Source organism: Pipra filicauda, unplaced genomic scaffold (genome assembly GCF_003945595.2).
Source record: "Pipra filicauda isolate LSUMZ 115617 unplaced genomic scaffold, ASM394559v2 scaffold6_size6359152_pilon, whole genome shotgun sequence".
NCBI classification, from domain to species: Eukaryota; Metazoa; Chordata; class Aves; order Passeriformes; family Pipridae; genus Pipra; species Pipra filicauda.
The window spans coordinates 4,002,315-4,019,602 of record NW_024104865.1 but is presented as its reverse complement, the minus strand read 5'-3'; the positions used below and the strand labels follow the sequence as shown (position 1 = coordinate 4,019,602).

The window sequence follows — 17,288 nt, the reverse complement described above, 5'->3', positions numbered from 1 at the left end:
ACCACTGTGCACAGAGAATCTATACAAGTTTTGATCAGGGTTTCCACAGTTTCCCTTTCTTTAGTCCAATGCTTTATGTGAACTTTAAAAAGCAGTGCACTTCACAAATTTTATTACTACCTTCCTATCTGTAGCATAGATTTAAAAGAAAAGTTTTGTAGAATTGAAGGGTTTACTGCAGTAGCTGCTTTTAATAAAATGAAAGAGTTACCAAAGCAAGAGGGATGAGACTGCCTCACAGCATTCAGTGTCACAGTCATTTATTTAACTATGGTTGCAGATTGAAGTTCTGTCAAGGTAGAATGAGAACTTGTATCCAAATTCTGGTTTGCATGGAAAATATGGCATTTGCACAGAATTCCGTTGATGCAAAAGTCTGAATTATACTATGTCATTGCTCAGTATACAGCTGGGAAATCAAGGCTGGATGAAAGTGGACTGACTGGACTGTAGCTTTGTTTTAAATCCTCCTTATTTCATGCTTCTTTAAATGCTGGTGGTATGATAGATTAAAAGACTTCCTCTCCTCTTCCCTCCTCCCCTCAATGCCTCTGCATGAAAGGAAAGCATCATTATTGCACAGCGATTCAAAGCACCGCTCTATCATCAGGAGTATTTCTGACTCGTATTTATCAAGGAAGATGCCTGATGTTCCCGTTCCAGCAGTTAAAGAGTTTAGGGGTGGTGCAAACAGGAACACTCTTCTTGTACTGTGCCATGGCATGGACAGGATTACAGAGCTTACTGTGACCGAAGGGGGCCATCCTGTGCTTTGTCTCCTAGCTCATGAATATGTGTATCAGAAGTCTGGTAAGATGAAGTAAAGACTTTAATGGTTTTAATAGGGCTGTAACTGAAAAGAGTACTGACAATGCCTCATGTTTGTCTCTGCACCAAATATTCATATTTTTATAGTTATATATAATTTTCAAAGAAGACTAGGGGGAAACCATGCAAGGATGATGGTAATCACAAGGAATGGTGATTTTTGACTCTCAGATTGCGTTAGGCATTGTTAGAGCCAATGAAAGCTCCATGCAGCTGGGAGTAGTTTCAAAAAATTACTTGAGCAGTATGTCTAGTACAGCAGCATGCTGTCTTGGTGAACTCTGTGTACTTGGCTTCAATATAGATTTTAGAATTATTTATAAACATCTGTTCTGAATTTGGTAGGAGGATTGTTGACTGGGTGTGCACTCCTGTTTGCAAGACACGGCAAAACAGTTTTGACTTTTGGATACAAAATGGTATTGAGTAATAAGAATAATGAGAAACACTGAAAACAAATTTTAGGTAAATTTACTTGATTGTTGATAGTTTTATTTTTTTTTTATAAAAAATCCTGCATTCGCCAAAGTGAGGTTTTTCATACTAATATCACCTCAACTTTCCCAGATTACAGCAGCAGGTATAAGGATACATATTATGCTGATGTTGCAGAGGAATGCTGTGTTTGGGAAAGTTGTTGTTGTAGGTACCTTAACTTGTCAGTAGAGTGCAGAAGCTCTAACGGCTGAAAGCTTTGGCATTCCTGTCTACAATTTTTGATGGAGCAGCATGGACTCTTAATGCTCTTCTCATTGCACCTTTTTTCTCTCAACAGCTGCCTCCTCAACCCATTTTGTCCGGGATAGTGTTCTCTGAAACAAAATTTAGAATGAGCCCTGCATTGTCTGTTTCTTTGTTCCCATGGCCAAGGCCAGTCCCTCAGGAGGTGCAAAGATGGCAGCTTGTCAAAGATACTTCTGTCAAGGCCACCGATAAATAAGGGGCAGAGACACTGTACAGTGTACTGTAAATGGAAAGGAAAAGAAAAATCTAACTCAAGTTTTCCCCGTAAAATCTTTAGACCTCATGACCAAGAAAATACTTGGGTTAGATTTGCTTCAGGATTATATATAAGCTGCTTGCATGGTGATTGCATAGATATGCCTTTAGAAGGCACAAAGTATCCTAGGTACAAGTGAAGGTAGTTTGGTAAATGTGTACCCTACCTGTAGGCTATCATAGGTATTGGTCACATCCTGGCAAGTGACAGAATCCAAGAGACAACAGCAGTGACTACTGGCATATAGTCTGCCATACTCACTGCAGGTCTGCTGTAGCTGTATTTTGTGGTTTTGGTTGTGTTTGTAAGCAGGACGTGGAGATGCTCTCCATGAGAGTAAGCCACAGAAGGGTAGAAAAAACCCCAAAACCCTGACATCAATTGTTCAAAAAACCCCAGAACCTACATGATTGCCCAGATCAGCATGAAAAATCTCTCGATGCGGGGAGCGATTGATAATATTGCTGTACTGCTTTTGAAGTACTGTCTCGGTACAGATTGAGATTGAGTTTGGGGTTAACTTGGGTGATGGGAATTGACAGGAAAACACAAGTATTTGCAGTGATTACATTGCAGGGTTATTTTCAAAGTTTGTATGAGTAGACACAAACTTAATTCTTAAAAAATTTATTTAAGATTTTCCTTGCACTTGCATTGTATGTATTGGCTTTGGTATGTTTGATTACTTTGGTGAATAATTTGCTGATCTGTATTTGTAGAAGCTGTTTTGTTACATGACTACTGCCAGTGAGTCCAGTATTTTTGCTTTATTGCCTGTACGTGTTTCTAAAATAAACAGGCGACTTTTAAAAAGTCAGCTCCTTTGTTCTCCAAGTGCCTGACTGTTATTTGAGAGGGTGGAGAAGAAGTGGGGCAAATTTTGGAAAGTATAAAATAAACAACTGCCCCCTTTCCTTCCACCCACTGCTTCCTCCAGCTCTGTATACCTCCTTGCACTTCTGTATTCTGTGTCTGAACTCATCTCAGGAGATCCAGCAAGTTGTGTAAAAGTCCCTCTCAGGGGTCTTGATTCTCCTATGAATCTTTTCCACTGGCTCATTCTTCTACGTCTTGCAGAGTGTCTTTGTCCCTCTAGGGTTGCATTAGCTTTACATGTTGGCTGCAGAAATGATTTGTCATAGGAGCAGCAAATGGTGTAGGATTTCCTTTGGGCTGCCTGTGTTTTCTGGACTGCTGCAGCAGTCTGTCAGGTCTCTCATGTAGCTCCCTATTAGAGCCCTGCCACTGCATTCTGTACTTGTGTCACTGTTCTGTTGCTGGGTCTGCATTTTTTTAAAGCTTTCTGTGACTGAAAAGGTCCAGGTCTTTCCTGGGATGTGCACCATTAAATGGTCTTTCTACAGCTTTATCTTTGTCCAGATAACGCGTTTTCTTGCAAAGCAAATTAGGAGAGGTATTTCCCAAACATAGCATGCATTTTTCAAGAAGTGAGGAAGAATGGAGGATGAGGAAACTAAATGTTAGGGCCACAGTGACTTCTGGGCAGCAGAAGTCAAATATCTTACTGGAGAAGTGTACTTTGGAGTTGATTTTATTGGTGCAAAGAATACAGCTTTCATACCTGTGGAGCAGAGCACCCATTCCTAAGGATGATGGCTTGTTTTGTCATTCAAATGCAAACTGTTGCACATACATGTAAGACTGTGCTGATGAACACAGGTTTTGCTGAGAGAGCTTTTTAGTGTTTGCAATCTGGAGTTAAGGTCAGAACATCCAGAACAGCTGCGAGTCTGCTTTGCATCCTGGCCTTTAGGTATTAAACTGTGCTTTCTTCCCAAAGTTCTCTGGTTTGTGCCTAAATGAAGCATGATATAAACACGTGTTTATGGTAGATCGAATGTATAGTTTGTAGAGCTGGTGGCAGCCATATGTTGTTTTGTTTATGCTCCCTGGTCTCCGGCTGTAGGAGAACAGGGAGGGATCTCCATTCTCAGCACCCCTGTTCCTGCCCTTTTTCTTGCTTTGGCTTAGCAACTGTGCGACAGGTGTGCTCAGTGCTCTGGAAGGGCTGGCTGGTCCTGTGACACCTTGATTATTTATTTTGGTGTGGTTCCTTTTCTGATCACAGCTGATCTGAGTCATTGCATGAGTGTGTGATTGCTAGAAAGTAGGAACATGTGGGAGGTTGGAGCAGTAAAGAGTAATTGCCTCTTGTAGCAACAGTCTGCAGTTAAGATAAAAGTCTGGGTGCTGTGAATCTGCACCCAGAGCAAGGGGAGATGATATTTCTATCCTTGTTTGCTAGTGGCTTTTTTTTGTTTCATGAGACTCAAACAAAGGTGCTTGATTGCTGCATAGAATTTTATGGCTGCATAGTGTGGAATCCTCGAACCCTGTGGTAAAAGGTGGTGTGGCGATTTTATCTTGTGTTGTTTGTGTCTTACTGGGATTGTGTTTATTTTAGTATGAGTATATATGTATATATGAGTATAAAAATTTTTATATTCAGAAAATTTTTGTATCTCAAAGATTTTATATTTGGAATTTCTTCTTTATCTGTAATGTTCGGTAGTGACTGTGGCCTGGGAGAACATCAGTCAGTGAGAACCCACAGTGTAAAGTCATTTGTTCGTAGGGTTATGTATAATACCTGTGGACTGGAGGCAGTGAGTTTCATGTAATTATTATAGCTGGGGTTGAGAACGCTGCTTGTTGTTGAAGTTGCTTTATATCTGCAATTAGAATACCCTGGTATTTAAAACTATTAAAAGCTTTTCCAGATTTCAGACATTTGAGCACAAATGCTCTATTCATGAATGCCTGCCTCAGGCTAGATTTTCTTAAAATTATTTTTAAGCTTCACCCAGAACAGTTCAGCTGCTGCAGGAGATATGGTTACAGGGAAATTATGTTTTAAAATATATAAGAGCAACTTACGGTGACCTTATATTTGAATTTCCCAATTGATTTAAAATTTGAAATCTGATGTGTATTTTTTAAATTACCCATCTGAATCTTCACATTTTTGCCCAAGTTCTAAATAACTAAAACTATTTAACATGCTCAGTGAAGACTTATAATAACATATCAGATAAAAGGTTTAAGGGATCTGCTTTCTCTGAGGTTGTACTCTCTAGTATTGACCAATTGTGCTTGCATCATCCCCTTAAGGAAAAAACCTCATTGAGCACTGCTTTAATAAATTGAGCTCAGTGTCCCAAATAACAATTGAAGCCCAGGAATGGGACCTGTGAAACAAGGTCTTCTGTCTGATTTATTCTCAATAATCTGTTTACTGACCTCAGCTGCTGTCCTAGAAGAAACACTGATTCAATTATGAAGTGTACAAGTAAATTTGGGTTAGACACTGACAAAAGAGTAGGATTTGGTACCTTTGGAGCAGAGAGATCAGCTTACAATCAGCTATAATGCACTAGAAGAGGGGACACAAAACCTGCAGAGCAATTGAAGACACTAGAAGTGAATGTGGGCCCATGGACAAGATGTCAGAGAGAACAGCAATTACCCATAAGAGATGATGCATAGGAGGAGAAGGATATGAACTCAGTGAACTATGTGAGATGATGAGACTGGAGGATTAACAGTAGGACTGAAAATTAAGGATGCTCATGGGATTGGGAAGCAAGATAGGGCTGAGATCATACTAGGGTGGTGAAGGAAAGACTGTGTGTAACTGAAGGCTCTCTCTGGTTTTTTCTGTCTTCTGCTGTTCTCAGATTATTGTGACAAACATTTCCTCTTAAATCAGGCCTGCTGTACGGAGCAACTGTCAGTTTTTTCCATTAGCTCACCTGGCAGAGGTTTGTACATGGATATGAAAGTCCCTAAACTAAATTATGTTGGAAAGCATTTGCTGGTCAAAACACCTACAAAGTTACACATGTACCTGTTAAATGCATCATTTGCACATTTCTACCTTAGATACAGTAGGTAGGCACTTGTCCTTGTTCATTTGTTCTTTAGGGAGCCTTATGAGGTCTCTGTTCAGTACTCAATTATATGTAATGCAACATTTGGTATCTAGCTGTACATAATGTGTTTCCCTTTCTCTTCTGGTCTGACTTGGGGCAACGGTGATGGATATGTTGAACAGCTGAACACTCTCAGCTTAACTAAAATCTCTGGGAGCTGTCCTTGTATTTTCTATGTCAAGTGCCACATATGTGTTACAGGAAGTACCAAGTTCAGCCTGTCTCAAGGCTGGTACCTCAAAATCAGTAATGTGAAGTACAGAGACTTCAAGGCGAAGCATTATTTCTGTCTGCAAAATGGGATCAGCCTATGCTCAGAAATGTATTTAAAACTTCTTTAAAAAAGAAGTAGCTCAAATGCTACAGTGATTTTCTTTATGGAAATCTTAAGTGTCCTAAGGCATTGTTTTGAATGTTGTTTTGGTCCAGAAAGCATGGGGTAAAAACTGAGAACCGGAGAGGAGGGACTCCAGTCAGGGCATATTGTGCTTTGTGCCACCTGAAAGTTAAAGCTTTCAGTGAAAGCAGATTTTAATCAGTGAGGGACTAAATGTTTCTGTACACATGTAAGGAAATTTGTTAACAGGAAGATCTAGGGCCATGAATGAGTGGATGTCAACTGGGTTTGAATTTTTTAAGTCTTGTTTTAGCTTATCTAGTTTCTAACTGACCTGATGATACTGATCCAGCTGATTATCAGGGGGATGTATATACATCTGTGCTGGTTTAAAAGTAAACTGGCAGGAGAAATGAACCCAATTCAAGATATTACAAGTCAGACTTATAATTTACTAAGAAGATACAGAGCAAGAGTTGCTCTGTACAATGATACAGAGAAAAGTGGTTTTAACCCCCAAAGGCAGATGTATAACCCAGCACCCTGGGACAAGAACAGAACAGTGTTCGTTAGCCCCTGTCCTGAGCACCACGTGACCCCCCTGGGTGCAAAGTAAAAGGAAAGGAACACCTGTTGGTCCAGATGACAGTGCACCTTCAGCTTAATTTTAAACAAAATGTGGCTAAACTGCATTAAGAACAAAATCATTTTTATTTCTAAGTCAATTTCTTACAGCTTTAGAAAGCCATTAAGCTTCATCCAAAAAAAACTTTACCAGAAAGCTGCAGCTTACAAGATTTGTCAGTATCCAAGCACGCAGCAAAATATAGAAGAAATATAAAGGATCTTTCTCTTGTTCTTAGCTTCTCAGTACTGAAGTCAGAGAAATAGGGCACTGACCTCTTCTTCCTCATTTCTATCCTACTATGTATAAAAAAATCCATGATAATTATTGAGAGAGCTTAAGAACGTCCTCAAATAGCTATTATGCTTTCAGCCCAGAAATAAGATGGCGTTTGCTGTTGGTTTGGTTGGTTGCTTGTTTGCTTGCTTGCTTGGGTTTTTTTGTTTGGTTTTGTTTTGGGGTTTTCTGGGGAGGGAGTTGTTTTCTGTGTTTTTTCCCTTTGGCCATGTCCTTTTTTCATTTTTTTCTATTATGACTCATTTTGGATGTGGAAATTGTCTGTAGTAGCCAGTCATAGCTGCTTTCAGTGGGAATTTTAGTATTTATGAGTGCATGGTCCTTTGCACTTGAGGAACAATCCTGTCCATTTACATTTCAAGATAGTTTTTTGGGTTTGTTGTTTGTTTTTTTTCTAAAGAGTACTTTTTCAGGACTACAACAAACACTCTGGATTAAGTGGTAAAAATCAGTGTGACTTGACAATTCTTGTGGCTCACAAGTGTATGATGTGGATCCATACTCCACAAAGCACAGCCAGTCTACCAGTGCTCCACTCTACTTCCTTGTGAGTGTTATTCCTGGAGTTTAGAAAACTGACATGCACCTTTCTGTTCCTTCATATTTTAAATGTTTTTTTTTAATGTGTTCTGTTTCCAGAGAGACTGCAGAAGGAGGAAGAGTGATTGTAGAAATTGATGACAAAGTGGCAAAAGTCAGAAATGTAAAGGTATGCTGCTTGTCTTCTCTTTCTCATATAAGGATCCTGATATCCTGATGCTTTCTATGTTTGCTTGGCTATTGGATGATTCTAATAGAAATATTAAGGGAGAATTTTAAGCTGGCAGAGCTCTAGAAGAATTGCAGCAGAAGTATGTGGGAGGATTGTTTTGGTTTTGAGGTTGATGTACATCATTCAAAGCTGTTAGTAAATTGTTTATGATTTTGTGCTTATCTGACTAACATCTGGAAAATTTCTTTCCCTATGTCTCTCCTCCTCTCATATTTGCACTCAGAGTGCAAATGATTTGCATGAAATGAAGCAAAATGTCTTCAGCTACACTTCAGGCCTTGGTAAAAAGACCAAGAGCTGTAAGAATAAACTGAATGCAGTCATCATCATTTGTGAGAGTTCTGGAGCCAGCGTGCTTGGGAACTAGGCTTCTGCTTTAGACTCTTGAACTATTTAAAACTGCCACAGTCCTTCAGTAAATTAATAGAACAGGAGCAAAGCAATTCTGTGCTGTCAAAAACGATTCTGCTTGAAACTCAAATAAATGAACTGTGAGATTACTGTGGGGATCCCAGAAGATGGATGACTTTTGTATGTCGTCTCCTTTTTTCTTTATATCTGCAAGCAACCCACTTATTCCAGATTGCTGATTCCAGAGAAATAATACACTAGGTTTAAAAGAGAAACCTTGGCAGAAATGGAATGAAAAGATTTGAACTATTTACCTTTTTCCATTATAATTATTGTTGTATTGATTACAAGTGTTTCTTATTAAAGAAATGAGGGAAAAATATTAGGGGTATGAGAGATCTTGTGGATGTAAAGTGTTGTTTATTTTCTGTATCTTCTCTTTTCAAAGGCTGTATCTGCAGAGCCTAAGACTCACTACTTTCTGAAATATTTTCCCCCAGTTCATTTTACATGTGATAGAGCTCTCGAAGAGACACATATCCTCTGGGAGTGATGCTGTCTCTTCTGGTGCTTAGTCGGGGAAGGCTTTGGTCTCCACCACAGGGCTGTGAGGTCTGGGGCCTGGGAGGCTGCCTGTCCCCCTGGGTGAGCCCACCCTGGCAGGTTGTGGCCCTGGTCCTGCAGCTGCCTGACTGACTCCAGATAGGCCTTGTTAGACCTAGAGCTTTCTGTGGTTTATTTGTTTAAAGAGGAACTGTGGCCTGCCCTGGCAGCAGTAACATTTATGTGTTAGATGTGAATGGTGTTAATTTCATGTAATGTTTTGACTCATTGGTGAGTAGATCAACAATGTATAGTTCCTTTTTCGTCAGCTTATCTGTTTAATTACAGATCACTTGGCCAAGATTATACAGAAAGACTTACGTGATTCCTTTAATTTCAGACATAATTTCTGACGTGCTAGAAAGGCTTCACTGTCACTGTTACTAACCCATAAAGGTTAGGTTTGGACTGTGCAGTCCCAGTGGCAAAGTATTAACTTGCTACCACGACAAAGCAAAGGGGAAATGGGGGAAGACACCTGCATTTCCAACTATGCAGTGAGAAAATTGTTTTTGTCTTCTCAGCTGGTGCCTCATTTCTACGATGCAGTTCTCACTGAAACAGGAGAATATACAAAGAACAAAGAAATACCCAAAGGGTTAAAGCTCTCTTGGCAATACGTAGAATTTGAGGACTAGCTAAATTATGTTTATTGTATACATCTTGGAGAACCTTAGCTGCAGTAAAAATGCTTCAGCAGGTCTGTCATGGATGTCTCTGCTCGCTCTAAGCATCAAAGAAAGTTGAATGAAGATGTTGAACTATTTGCCGTTCCTTTTCCACAATATAGATCCTAGATTAGCTTCCTGTTAATTTGAAATATGCTTACTTTTTGATCAGCATGTTCAGGGTGAATTGGTCTTTCTGTCTTTTTCCTTTTGTTGTCAGGTTGACAGTAGGCTTGATAGCAGTTGGGACTCAAGAGAAAAAACTGTGGCCTTCAGCTTTGATTACTGCTACTGGTCAGTTGATCCTGAAGATCCAAAGTATGCATCTCAGGAAATGGTGAGTGATGCTGTTTCTCACACTGGGTTCCCATCCCACTTTGTCCTTTATAATCACATCTACAAGAGATTGAGGTGTAGGATACATGAAAATTCATGTTCTACTCCTTAAGTAGGTGCAGTAGGAATGCAATACCCTTGTTTGTCAACTAATACACACTTTCATTAGATATGTTAAATTTAGTAGTGATCATTAATGGTGATGATCTGAGGACTCTAGCTTAGAAATGAGAATTTTTTCAGGGATGGGAATCAGGACCTGGGGAAAAAAGCTCTGAAGGAAAGCAAGAGTGTCGAGGTGATTGTTTTGAGAGGATCAACAGTGAAGTAATCACATCTTTAATGGTTGTAAATTTTACTTATAGTATATTGTTCAGAGCTCTTTTCCTTGACAAAGCATCAGAAATTTTATAGTTAGTGGAGATTTATCCTAGCGAGAAGATCCAGTGTTTGATTGATTGAAAAGAAGATTGAAGGATTTGGTATTAAAATAGAATGAGATTACAACTCTTTGTTAATAAACAAGGAATTTATTAAATCTATAAATAAATACACTATACAGCAAAGCTATCCGAATCTTTCATTATGCATGCATTTGATCACATATTTCAGCATTAAAATCAGGTTTTAGTGCTGTTTTGTCTTCAGAATTGTATAATTTCATTTTCATCAGTTGTCAGTACAACTGTTCCTGAAATTTTGACCTGTATAACTGTGTTGCTTTTCGCAGAAATGATCATTTAAGACTGAGTTAGTTCTGTAAAATTTATGTTTCTGGTAGTGATGAGCACAGGATTGTTTTACTTCTGGGAGTCAATATGTGAAAAAAAAATGTCAAATTTGGCAATTACCAGAACTATAGGTTAAATTCTTGGCTGTGCTTCATTTCCTTTTCAGTACAGTAGTGTGGAAGATATTTTGGGAACTTGGGAAGTGTATTTAGCGTTTAGAAAAGAAAATTGTCTTTCTAAAGTACTCAGCACTAGATAAACTTCCATTTTAGGGATTACAAATAACAAATCTTTAAATTTTGAACTGCTGGTGCTTCCCCCCAACCCCCTTATATTGTCTTACTTGTTTATTTTGATTTTGTGTTCTTTGTGAGTTTCTCTCATAATACACTTAGAAGCTTCTTAAAAATATAGAAAATACAGTTGGCTTTCTAGCTGAAACATTTTAGTATGAAATGCTGATAAATACAGTCTGCCAAGTCAGTTTTATTTTTACTCGGTATGAAAATTTATCAGAACTGCCAAATGGAAAGTATAAATATTGGCTACAAACCATAAATTTTTGTTCTTGTTGTTGTTAAACACAACTGTGACTGAAAAAGAACGTAAAGTGCAATATAAACACTGCAGCTTCATTGCTGGGATTGAGTAGATATTTCAGATGCTGTGGAGAGCCTCGTTTTATCATGCAATCCATTTTTATCCAATAAAGACACTGAGGGGGAAATATGAACTCCTGGGCCATAGAAAATTAAGAAGTGGGAAGTAGTTTCCTTACTTATGCCTGGTGCCAACTGAAAGGACAGCCAGGGCTGCTCCATGTAACTGTTGGAGCTTAGACAGACATTTTTTCATGAGTTAAGAGAAGTTAAAAGATGGACTGGTGCTTTGAAAGACCTGGAGTCATGAACTAATATCTTGGGCTTTTTGCAGTCTTCTACAATCTTTGTGATTGAAGAACCAGTAAAACATACTTTATATGCTCTTGAGAAGAGGCTGCTGGGACACTGCAGTCTTACCACGCTTTTGTGCATTTCTCTGCCCTCTTACACTGTATGAACAAAGTTTACTGTGCTAATTCCATGTTTTGAATCATTAATTCAGTGATGAGCTTGAAGTTTCTAAGCTTCCCTAAAAACTTCAACAACGATGTTATCAATAACCAAAGGAGGTTCAGTACCACTGTCATCCAGTAAAAGCTTTCTTTCATGAGCTGACCTTGGATCACTTTTCCCTTGAAGATGTCCTGCCAACTGCTATCGTATGTGATTGGTATATTGGTTGAGGATGAAAAGTAGATAAAAGTATCTGTCTTTAGGTTCGCTTTTGTAGAATGCTGTCTTTCAGTAAACTGTCTCTTTTTGTCCTCTAGATGGTTGTATAAAAATGAAGTGCTAACAGTTTTTTCAGTTGTTAAGGATTCTGTGACAATGTAACAATAGTGGGGCTGGAAATGGTAGTGTTTAAGTAAAATTAGGATTTTAAAGATACAAATCTACTTCTCTGAATACTTCTTATAGTTCCTTCCAGATGTTAACATTGTATGCTTCAGGTTCTTGTCTCCTGTATTTCAGAGATGACTACACACAGTACGTTTTATTCCCTATATATTTTAATCATATACTTCAAAGGTACTTGTAATGGACTTGGGTCACACATGTGTAAGTACTTTCAAATGTTTGGATTTATTCTGTTTATGAAGACAGTGCCTTCTCTGCCACCTGTACTTTCCATGTATTTCCAAAATGAGAATACATTTAGCCCACCTTTTGTGTTTTTCCTAATACATTCACATTAGTATTTTTAATTAAAAAAAAAGTGCAGAAGGTATTTTTTCACTTTAATTTGGGGAGAGCAAATCTTGCAATACAGTAAACTGAAGAGGAATTGAACCAATTCAGTAAAATCTGCAATGTCCATGTGACAGATAATATGCCTTTACTTTTATTTTTTTAATAGCACTGAAATCAGAAGTGCTTTTCCCCTTCAAAAAGCTGGGGCAAACAATCAGAAATATGAATTATTTTTAAGTGTTATTGTCTACATATTTTAGGGGGCTGAATTTAAAAAGTAATTCTTGTATCATGATGTACACAAGCTTTCTTGATTGGCATTACAGAAATAATGTAAGCAACCTTGTGTCTCTGAACAGAGGAAAGTTAGCTAAATTAAAAACAAAGCTTTGACTACTGACAGAAGAATACATCTCTGTTGATGTGTGGGAAACAGGCTTCTTAGCAGATATAACCTGCTGGATAGTGGTTGGTTTTGGAAGATGGCTTCAGGTATAAGTGGGTAGTCTACTGTTATTTATGATTATTCTCTCATTTGAAATATTTGAGGAATTAGATATGAGCCAGAGTTTCATTTTCTTTATTTCTTGCCTAACTGTGGCGAAATATGAAGATATACAGTGTTTCTAATGATCATCCAGTGATTATAACCTTCATTTAGAAGTCAAGTATAAGTGAACTGAATTCTTAGTTTTCCTTTAGAAGTTGCATAAATTCTTTAGAAAATATAAGATTTTTGAAATAGGTCAACTGTGCAAGCATCGTGTTCATTTTCCAAATAAGCCAAATTTTACAATGTGACTTCTGTTTTTTACATGGCCAGTTTGAGATCCTTGGGCCTCTTGCTTTTGTTTTCTCACTGGGCAGTTGAATATTTTGTGTTGATACTGAGCTGAGGTTTTCATCTGCTTTCACAGGTGTGCAGTTCTTTCCAAAGGAGAGTCTACCTTTTTTCCTTTTAAAGAAAATTAGACAATTCTTTTTTCCCTAAGTGGATTTGTTGATGCATAAACAGAATAGAGAAATCAAGAAATACCATAAGAGAAGAGTAAATGGCTAAATCAGCTGGACCTACCAGCTACTGCAGGAAGAAAGAAAGGGAACAGATCTGCTAAATCCTTCAAAGTAGGGAGATATGAGCCAGGTACCAGAGTTACGTGGCAGAGAGAAAGAAGCTGAGTATCAAAAAATTGTATAGGACCAGAGAAAGAACAGGTAATAAATAAATATTAATTAAGGACAGAAACAGAACATTGGACGGGCAAAGTATGAAATTAGAAATAAAAGGAAATTCTAAAATATTATAGACATTTAAGACAAAAAGGTCATACATGGTTTTCTGATCTTAACTCTGCAATTTGTTACATGCATTTTTGATGGTTATAAAAGAGTGAATGGTTTTCCAAACCATCACTGTCAAGGTACAGTTACGCTCCTAAAAAGCCCAAAATAACTAACCCCCATCCTGCAAAAAGCCAAATTCAAAAAATAAAACCAAAACCAACCAACCAAAAGAAACAAAAGGAAAAAAAACCCTACACCAAAACCCCCCCAAAAAAACCCCACCCCTCAAAAAAACCACCCCAAACCACAAGAAAGTGTAATACTGCAGGTGATGTTCCTTTTCCTGCATTTTTGAGACAAACTGTTGATTTTCTGTGTGCCAGGTTGCTGCAGAATTAGTTCAGCCTCACAGAGGGAAAATTCTGGTTGTCTGCACCTGGGATTTACCACTTGCAAACAATGAAATAGTTTCCTCATGTCTCCCTGAATTCTAAAAATCCAAGGTTTTTTTTGGGGGAGGTGAATTTGATATGATACAAAACCTTCTTTAGTAAAGGGGAGCATTTTATGTAAAAGCAATTATTGCTTCCTTCTCCCCCGCCCCCTTTCTCCACAGATGTCTTCAGGAAGCTGTGTGTAATTCTGGATTGTTTTTCAAAGACAATGTTGGAAATCTGACACTCTTTGGCCGTTATATAACTATGGGACTATCCTTTACTAGAGGTTCAGGACATATTTCCAATTTGCAGTAAAAACACTTTGTGATAATGTTATTATAATCATATTGATTGTGATTTCTATTGTTACAGGAAAATTCAGTCTTGCTGATTTATTCTGCTGGTTGAATGTGGAAGTTAATATGTAGGTGTCATGAGACATTTATAGTTGTCTCAGGAAAAAACATGTAAAGTTAAACTTAAATAAGTTTTTGTCTAGTGTAGAACAGTCTGTTTCAATCTTTTGAGTTTCCTTTGTAAAACCTAAAATAGCTCTTAATGGATCTTTCCCTGGCTCTGGTTTAGCTCCACCAAGCAAAAGAGAATGTTTAAAACAGTTGCAGAACTTATGCAAATGCTCATTTAAATCCAACTGACAAAAAAAGTTTCAGCTTTATCTAATGCAGCCACGGATAAACAAATTATTAAGGGTATTTTGCACAAGAATATTCTTAGGGCTACAGGAACAAATGCAAGCATTAAGTATTCTTGTAGCTGGTTGCTATAGCTTCAGTCCTCAGCTTCCCTCCAGCCATCCTTCCCATCCGGTTATTGTGCACGCACAGTAACTGCGGTGGGCAGACTGACCCACAGGATGTACAAGCAGGTATTTACACACAGCAGTTGCCATAGATAGCTGATGTGTAGCAATCTGTTCCTTTTGATAAGAGCAATACATTCCATGACTAATAGGCTTTGAATGGTAGAGATAGAGAAATCCAGAATAGTGTTGAAGTTCCCAACCTGCACTGATTTCAATGGGAACCAAATCTCCAACTGGTTTTTCTTGAAACATTTTTTTCTACATCTCAAGCTTAGCTTTTTGTACTCCAGTGCATCAGTTAAATGGAGATGATAATGTTTATAAGAGAAAACACAATTTAGACTTTAAAATTTTTACCTCAGGGTTTCTAAAGAATTAAATAAATAGTATTCATTTTGATCTAGGAAAGTCACACTTCTGGGCTTGATAACTATTTTATTTTCCTTTGACATTGTATATTAAGTTTATGCAGATGTGAATATTCCTTCAGCATCTCTCTGAATATGACCATTTTCAGTAATACTGTGACCCTCATTGGCCCTCCTACAATCCATTCATAAAGGCCCTTGACCGTAAAGGCCACAACCAAACAAAAAGATAACTGTCTTGGTAAATCTAAGAAATATGAGAGTGCACAGAGGTAGTTGTAAACAGCTGAGTGATGATATACTCTTGAACCTTTTTCTCTGAACACTTACATTGTCTTTTTGATGAGAAGTATCTGCCTATCAAAGAAAAAAAAAAGTTTTGAGTTCAGTATTTCATGTGGATTTCCCTGTATGTGGAAGTTGCACTGTGATGTGTCACATGAGAAAACTATTATCTTAATGAATCAGGATGGGTTTACAGTGAGAAACCAGTAAGGGTATGAAAGCAAGTCTTATTGCAAATGCTCCTAATTTCTTGACCATCTTACCTTCCAACCCCACTTGCATTCTTCAGCACTGGCTTACTAATGTAAGCAGAAGAATAACAATGATTTTTATTTTTTTTAATTTTTTTTTTTTGGGTGCACTTCCATTAAGCATTTGGACCATTGAGGGTTTTACAAGCCTGTTCAAAAGCAAGACTGTGCTCAATTAAGGGTTGTTTATATCTTAACTTTATATAATAAGTGACACAGGCTCTCTTTGCCTGTCTGTCCATTCTGTATATGTGTCTAGAAGGAACTCCTTTCTCTTCAAACACATTATCTAATTGTTTCTGTCTTTGTTTATAAATATACTCATTTGGAAAATTATTCTGTGCTCTGAAGGCTGAAATGGGATTTACTGATGGCTCATGCAAGTGAACACACATGAGCCCTGTAAACAGTTTTTTTCATTTCTTATTTGTTTAAAAAGTATCCTAAGTGCTTTCCATCACATCTGACTTCCTAGCATAGTTGGGTTTTATACTGCTTCCAGCTAATAAAAGTAGCTGAGGAAAAGGGCAGACAGGCAGATGATTTTCTTACCTGATTATCAGAGTGTAACTGAAAAGCAAATAGAGAAAGATGTTAGTTTTAATATGCAAGATTTCCAATACAGCAATAGATTTTTTTTGTTTTGTTTTTCAATGGTTTTGTTTATTTGTTTTACATGTTAACTGAAAAAGTTTACACAAGTTACACAACAGCATTGTTTGGAAGGAAAACATTGCAACACATTTTCCAACCCTTCATCAAACTAAGTCACTGTACTCATTCCTCTTTTTTTAAAAAGTGCAAACAGTCATACTTCTAAAGAACTTTACCTGAGAGACCTTTCCTCTCTGAGTTCGTGACATTTTCATGCCTCTGTGCATTCCCTGTGGGATTCACCTTTTTAATAGTCTTGTGAATTATCAAGACAAAAATCAAAACCTGGTGTCTGGCATATGCACCTAATTGTAAAAATGTATAAAACAATAAAGCTCTAATTTACATATCTTGAAAAATTCTTCAGTTTTGTTTTTTCTCTCTCCTCCCCCCCTTGTCTTGGGGTAAAAGATGGGAGAAAGGCAGCAGTGGCTGTGGGCGTAAATGGCATTTTCGCACGAAATATTTGAAAAGCAGAAAGCATTCCATCCACAAGAGTTTTTTTTCTCCAATACAGAGTGAGACAGAAGTGAAAAGGAGAGCGTGCTAAAAGAAAAAGGCTTTTTGTGCAATAACTGGATCAGTATATAATGGATTATGTTGGAGGCAGGGAAACCATCATGAGCGCATTCTATATATCTTCTGCCAGCGATGCAGCTGCTGTGTTCAGTTCATGATCGAATAAGGTCGTTTTTTCTGACTAGTCCAAGATTCCTTTGCAGAAAGCTTCTCTGGGAATTATTGTGAATAATTGTAAACTTCAAAGCAGGCTTTATTGGAAGACAAAAAAAAATCAAGTTGATTTTCAATTTACTATGCATAATATTAAAAACATTTTAATTTGGGGAGATAAAAATAGTTTTCAGTAACTGAGGCATTGAGTTAATTAATA

At 37.7% G+C, this 17,288-nt stretch overlaps 1 protein-coding gene across 1 annotated transcript in view; it reads left to right on the top strand.

Annotated features, from left to right (window-relative positions):
* Positions 1-17,288, top strand: part of STARD9 (StAR related lipid transfer domain containing 9) — a 101,479-nt gene that overhangs the window by 6,079 nt on the left and 78,112 nt on the right. The window contains exons 2-3 of the mRNA XM_027748572.2: positions 7,680-7,749; positions 9,655-9,771. Coding sequence (XP_027604373.2) covers positions 7,680-7,749; positions 9,655-9,771 — 187 coding nt within the window. The remainder of the gene's footprint in view (positions 1-7,679; positions 7,750-9,654; positions 9,772-17,288) is intronic.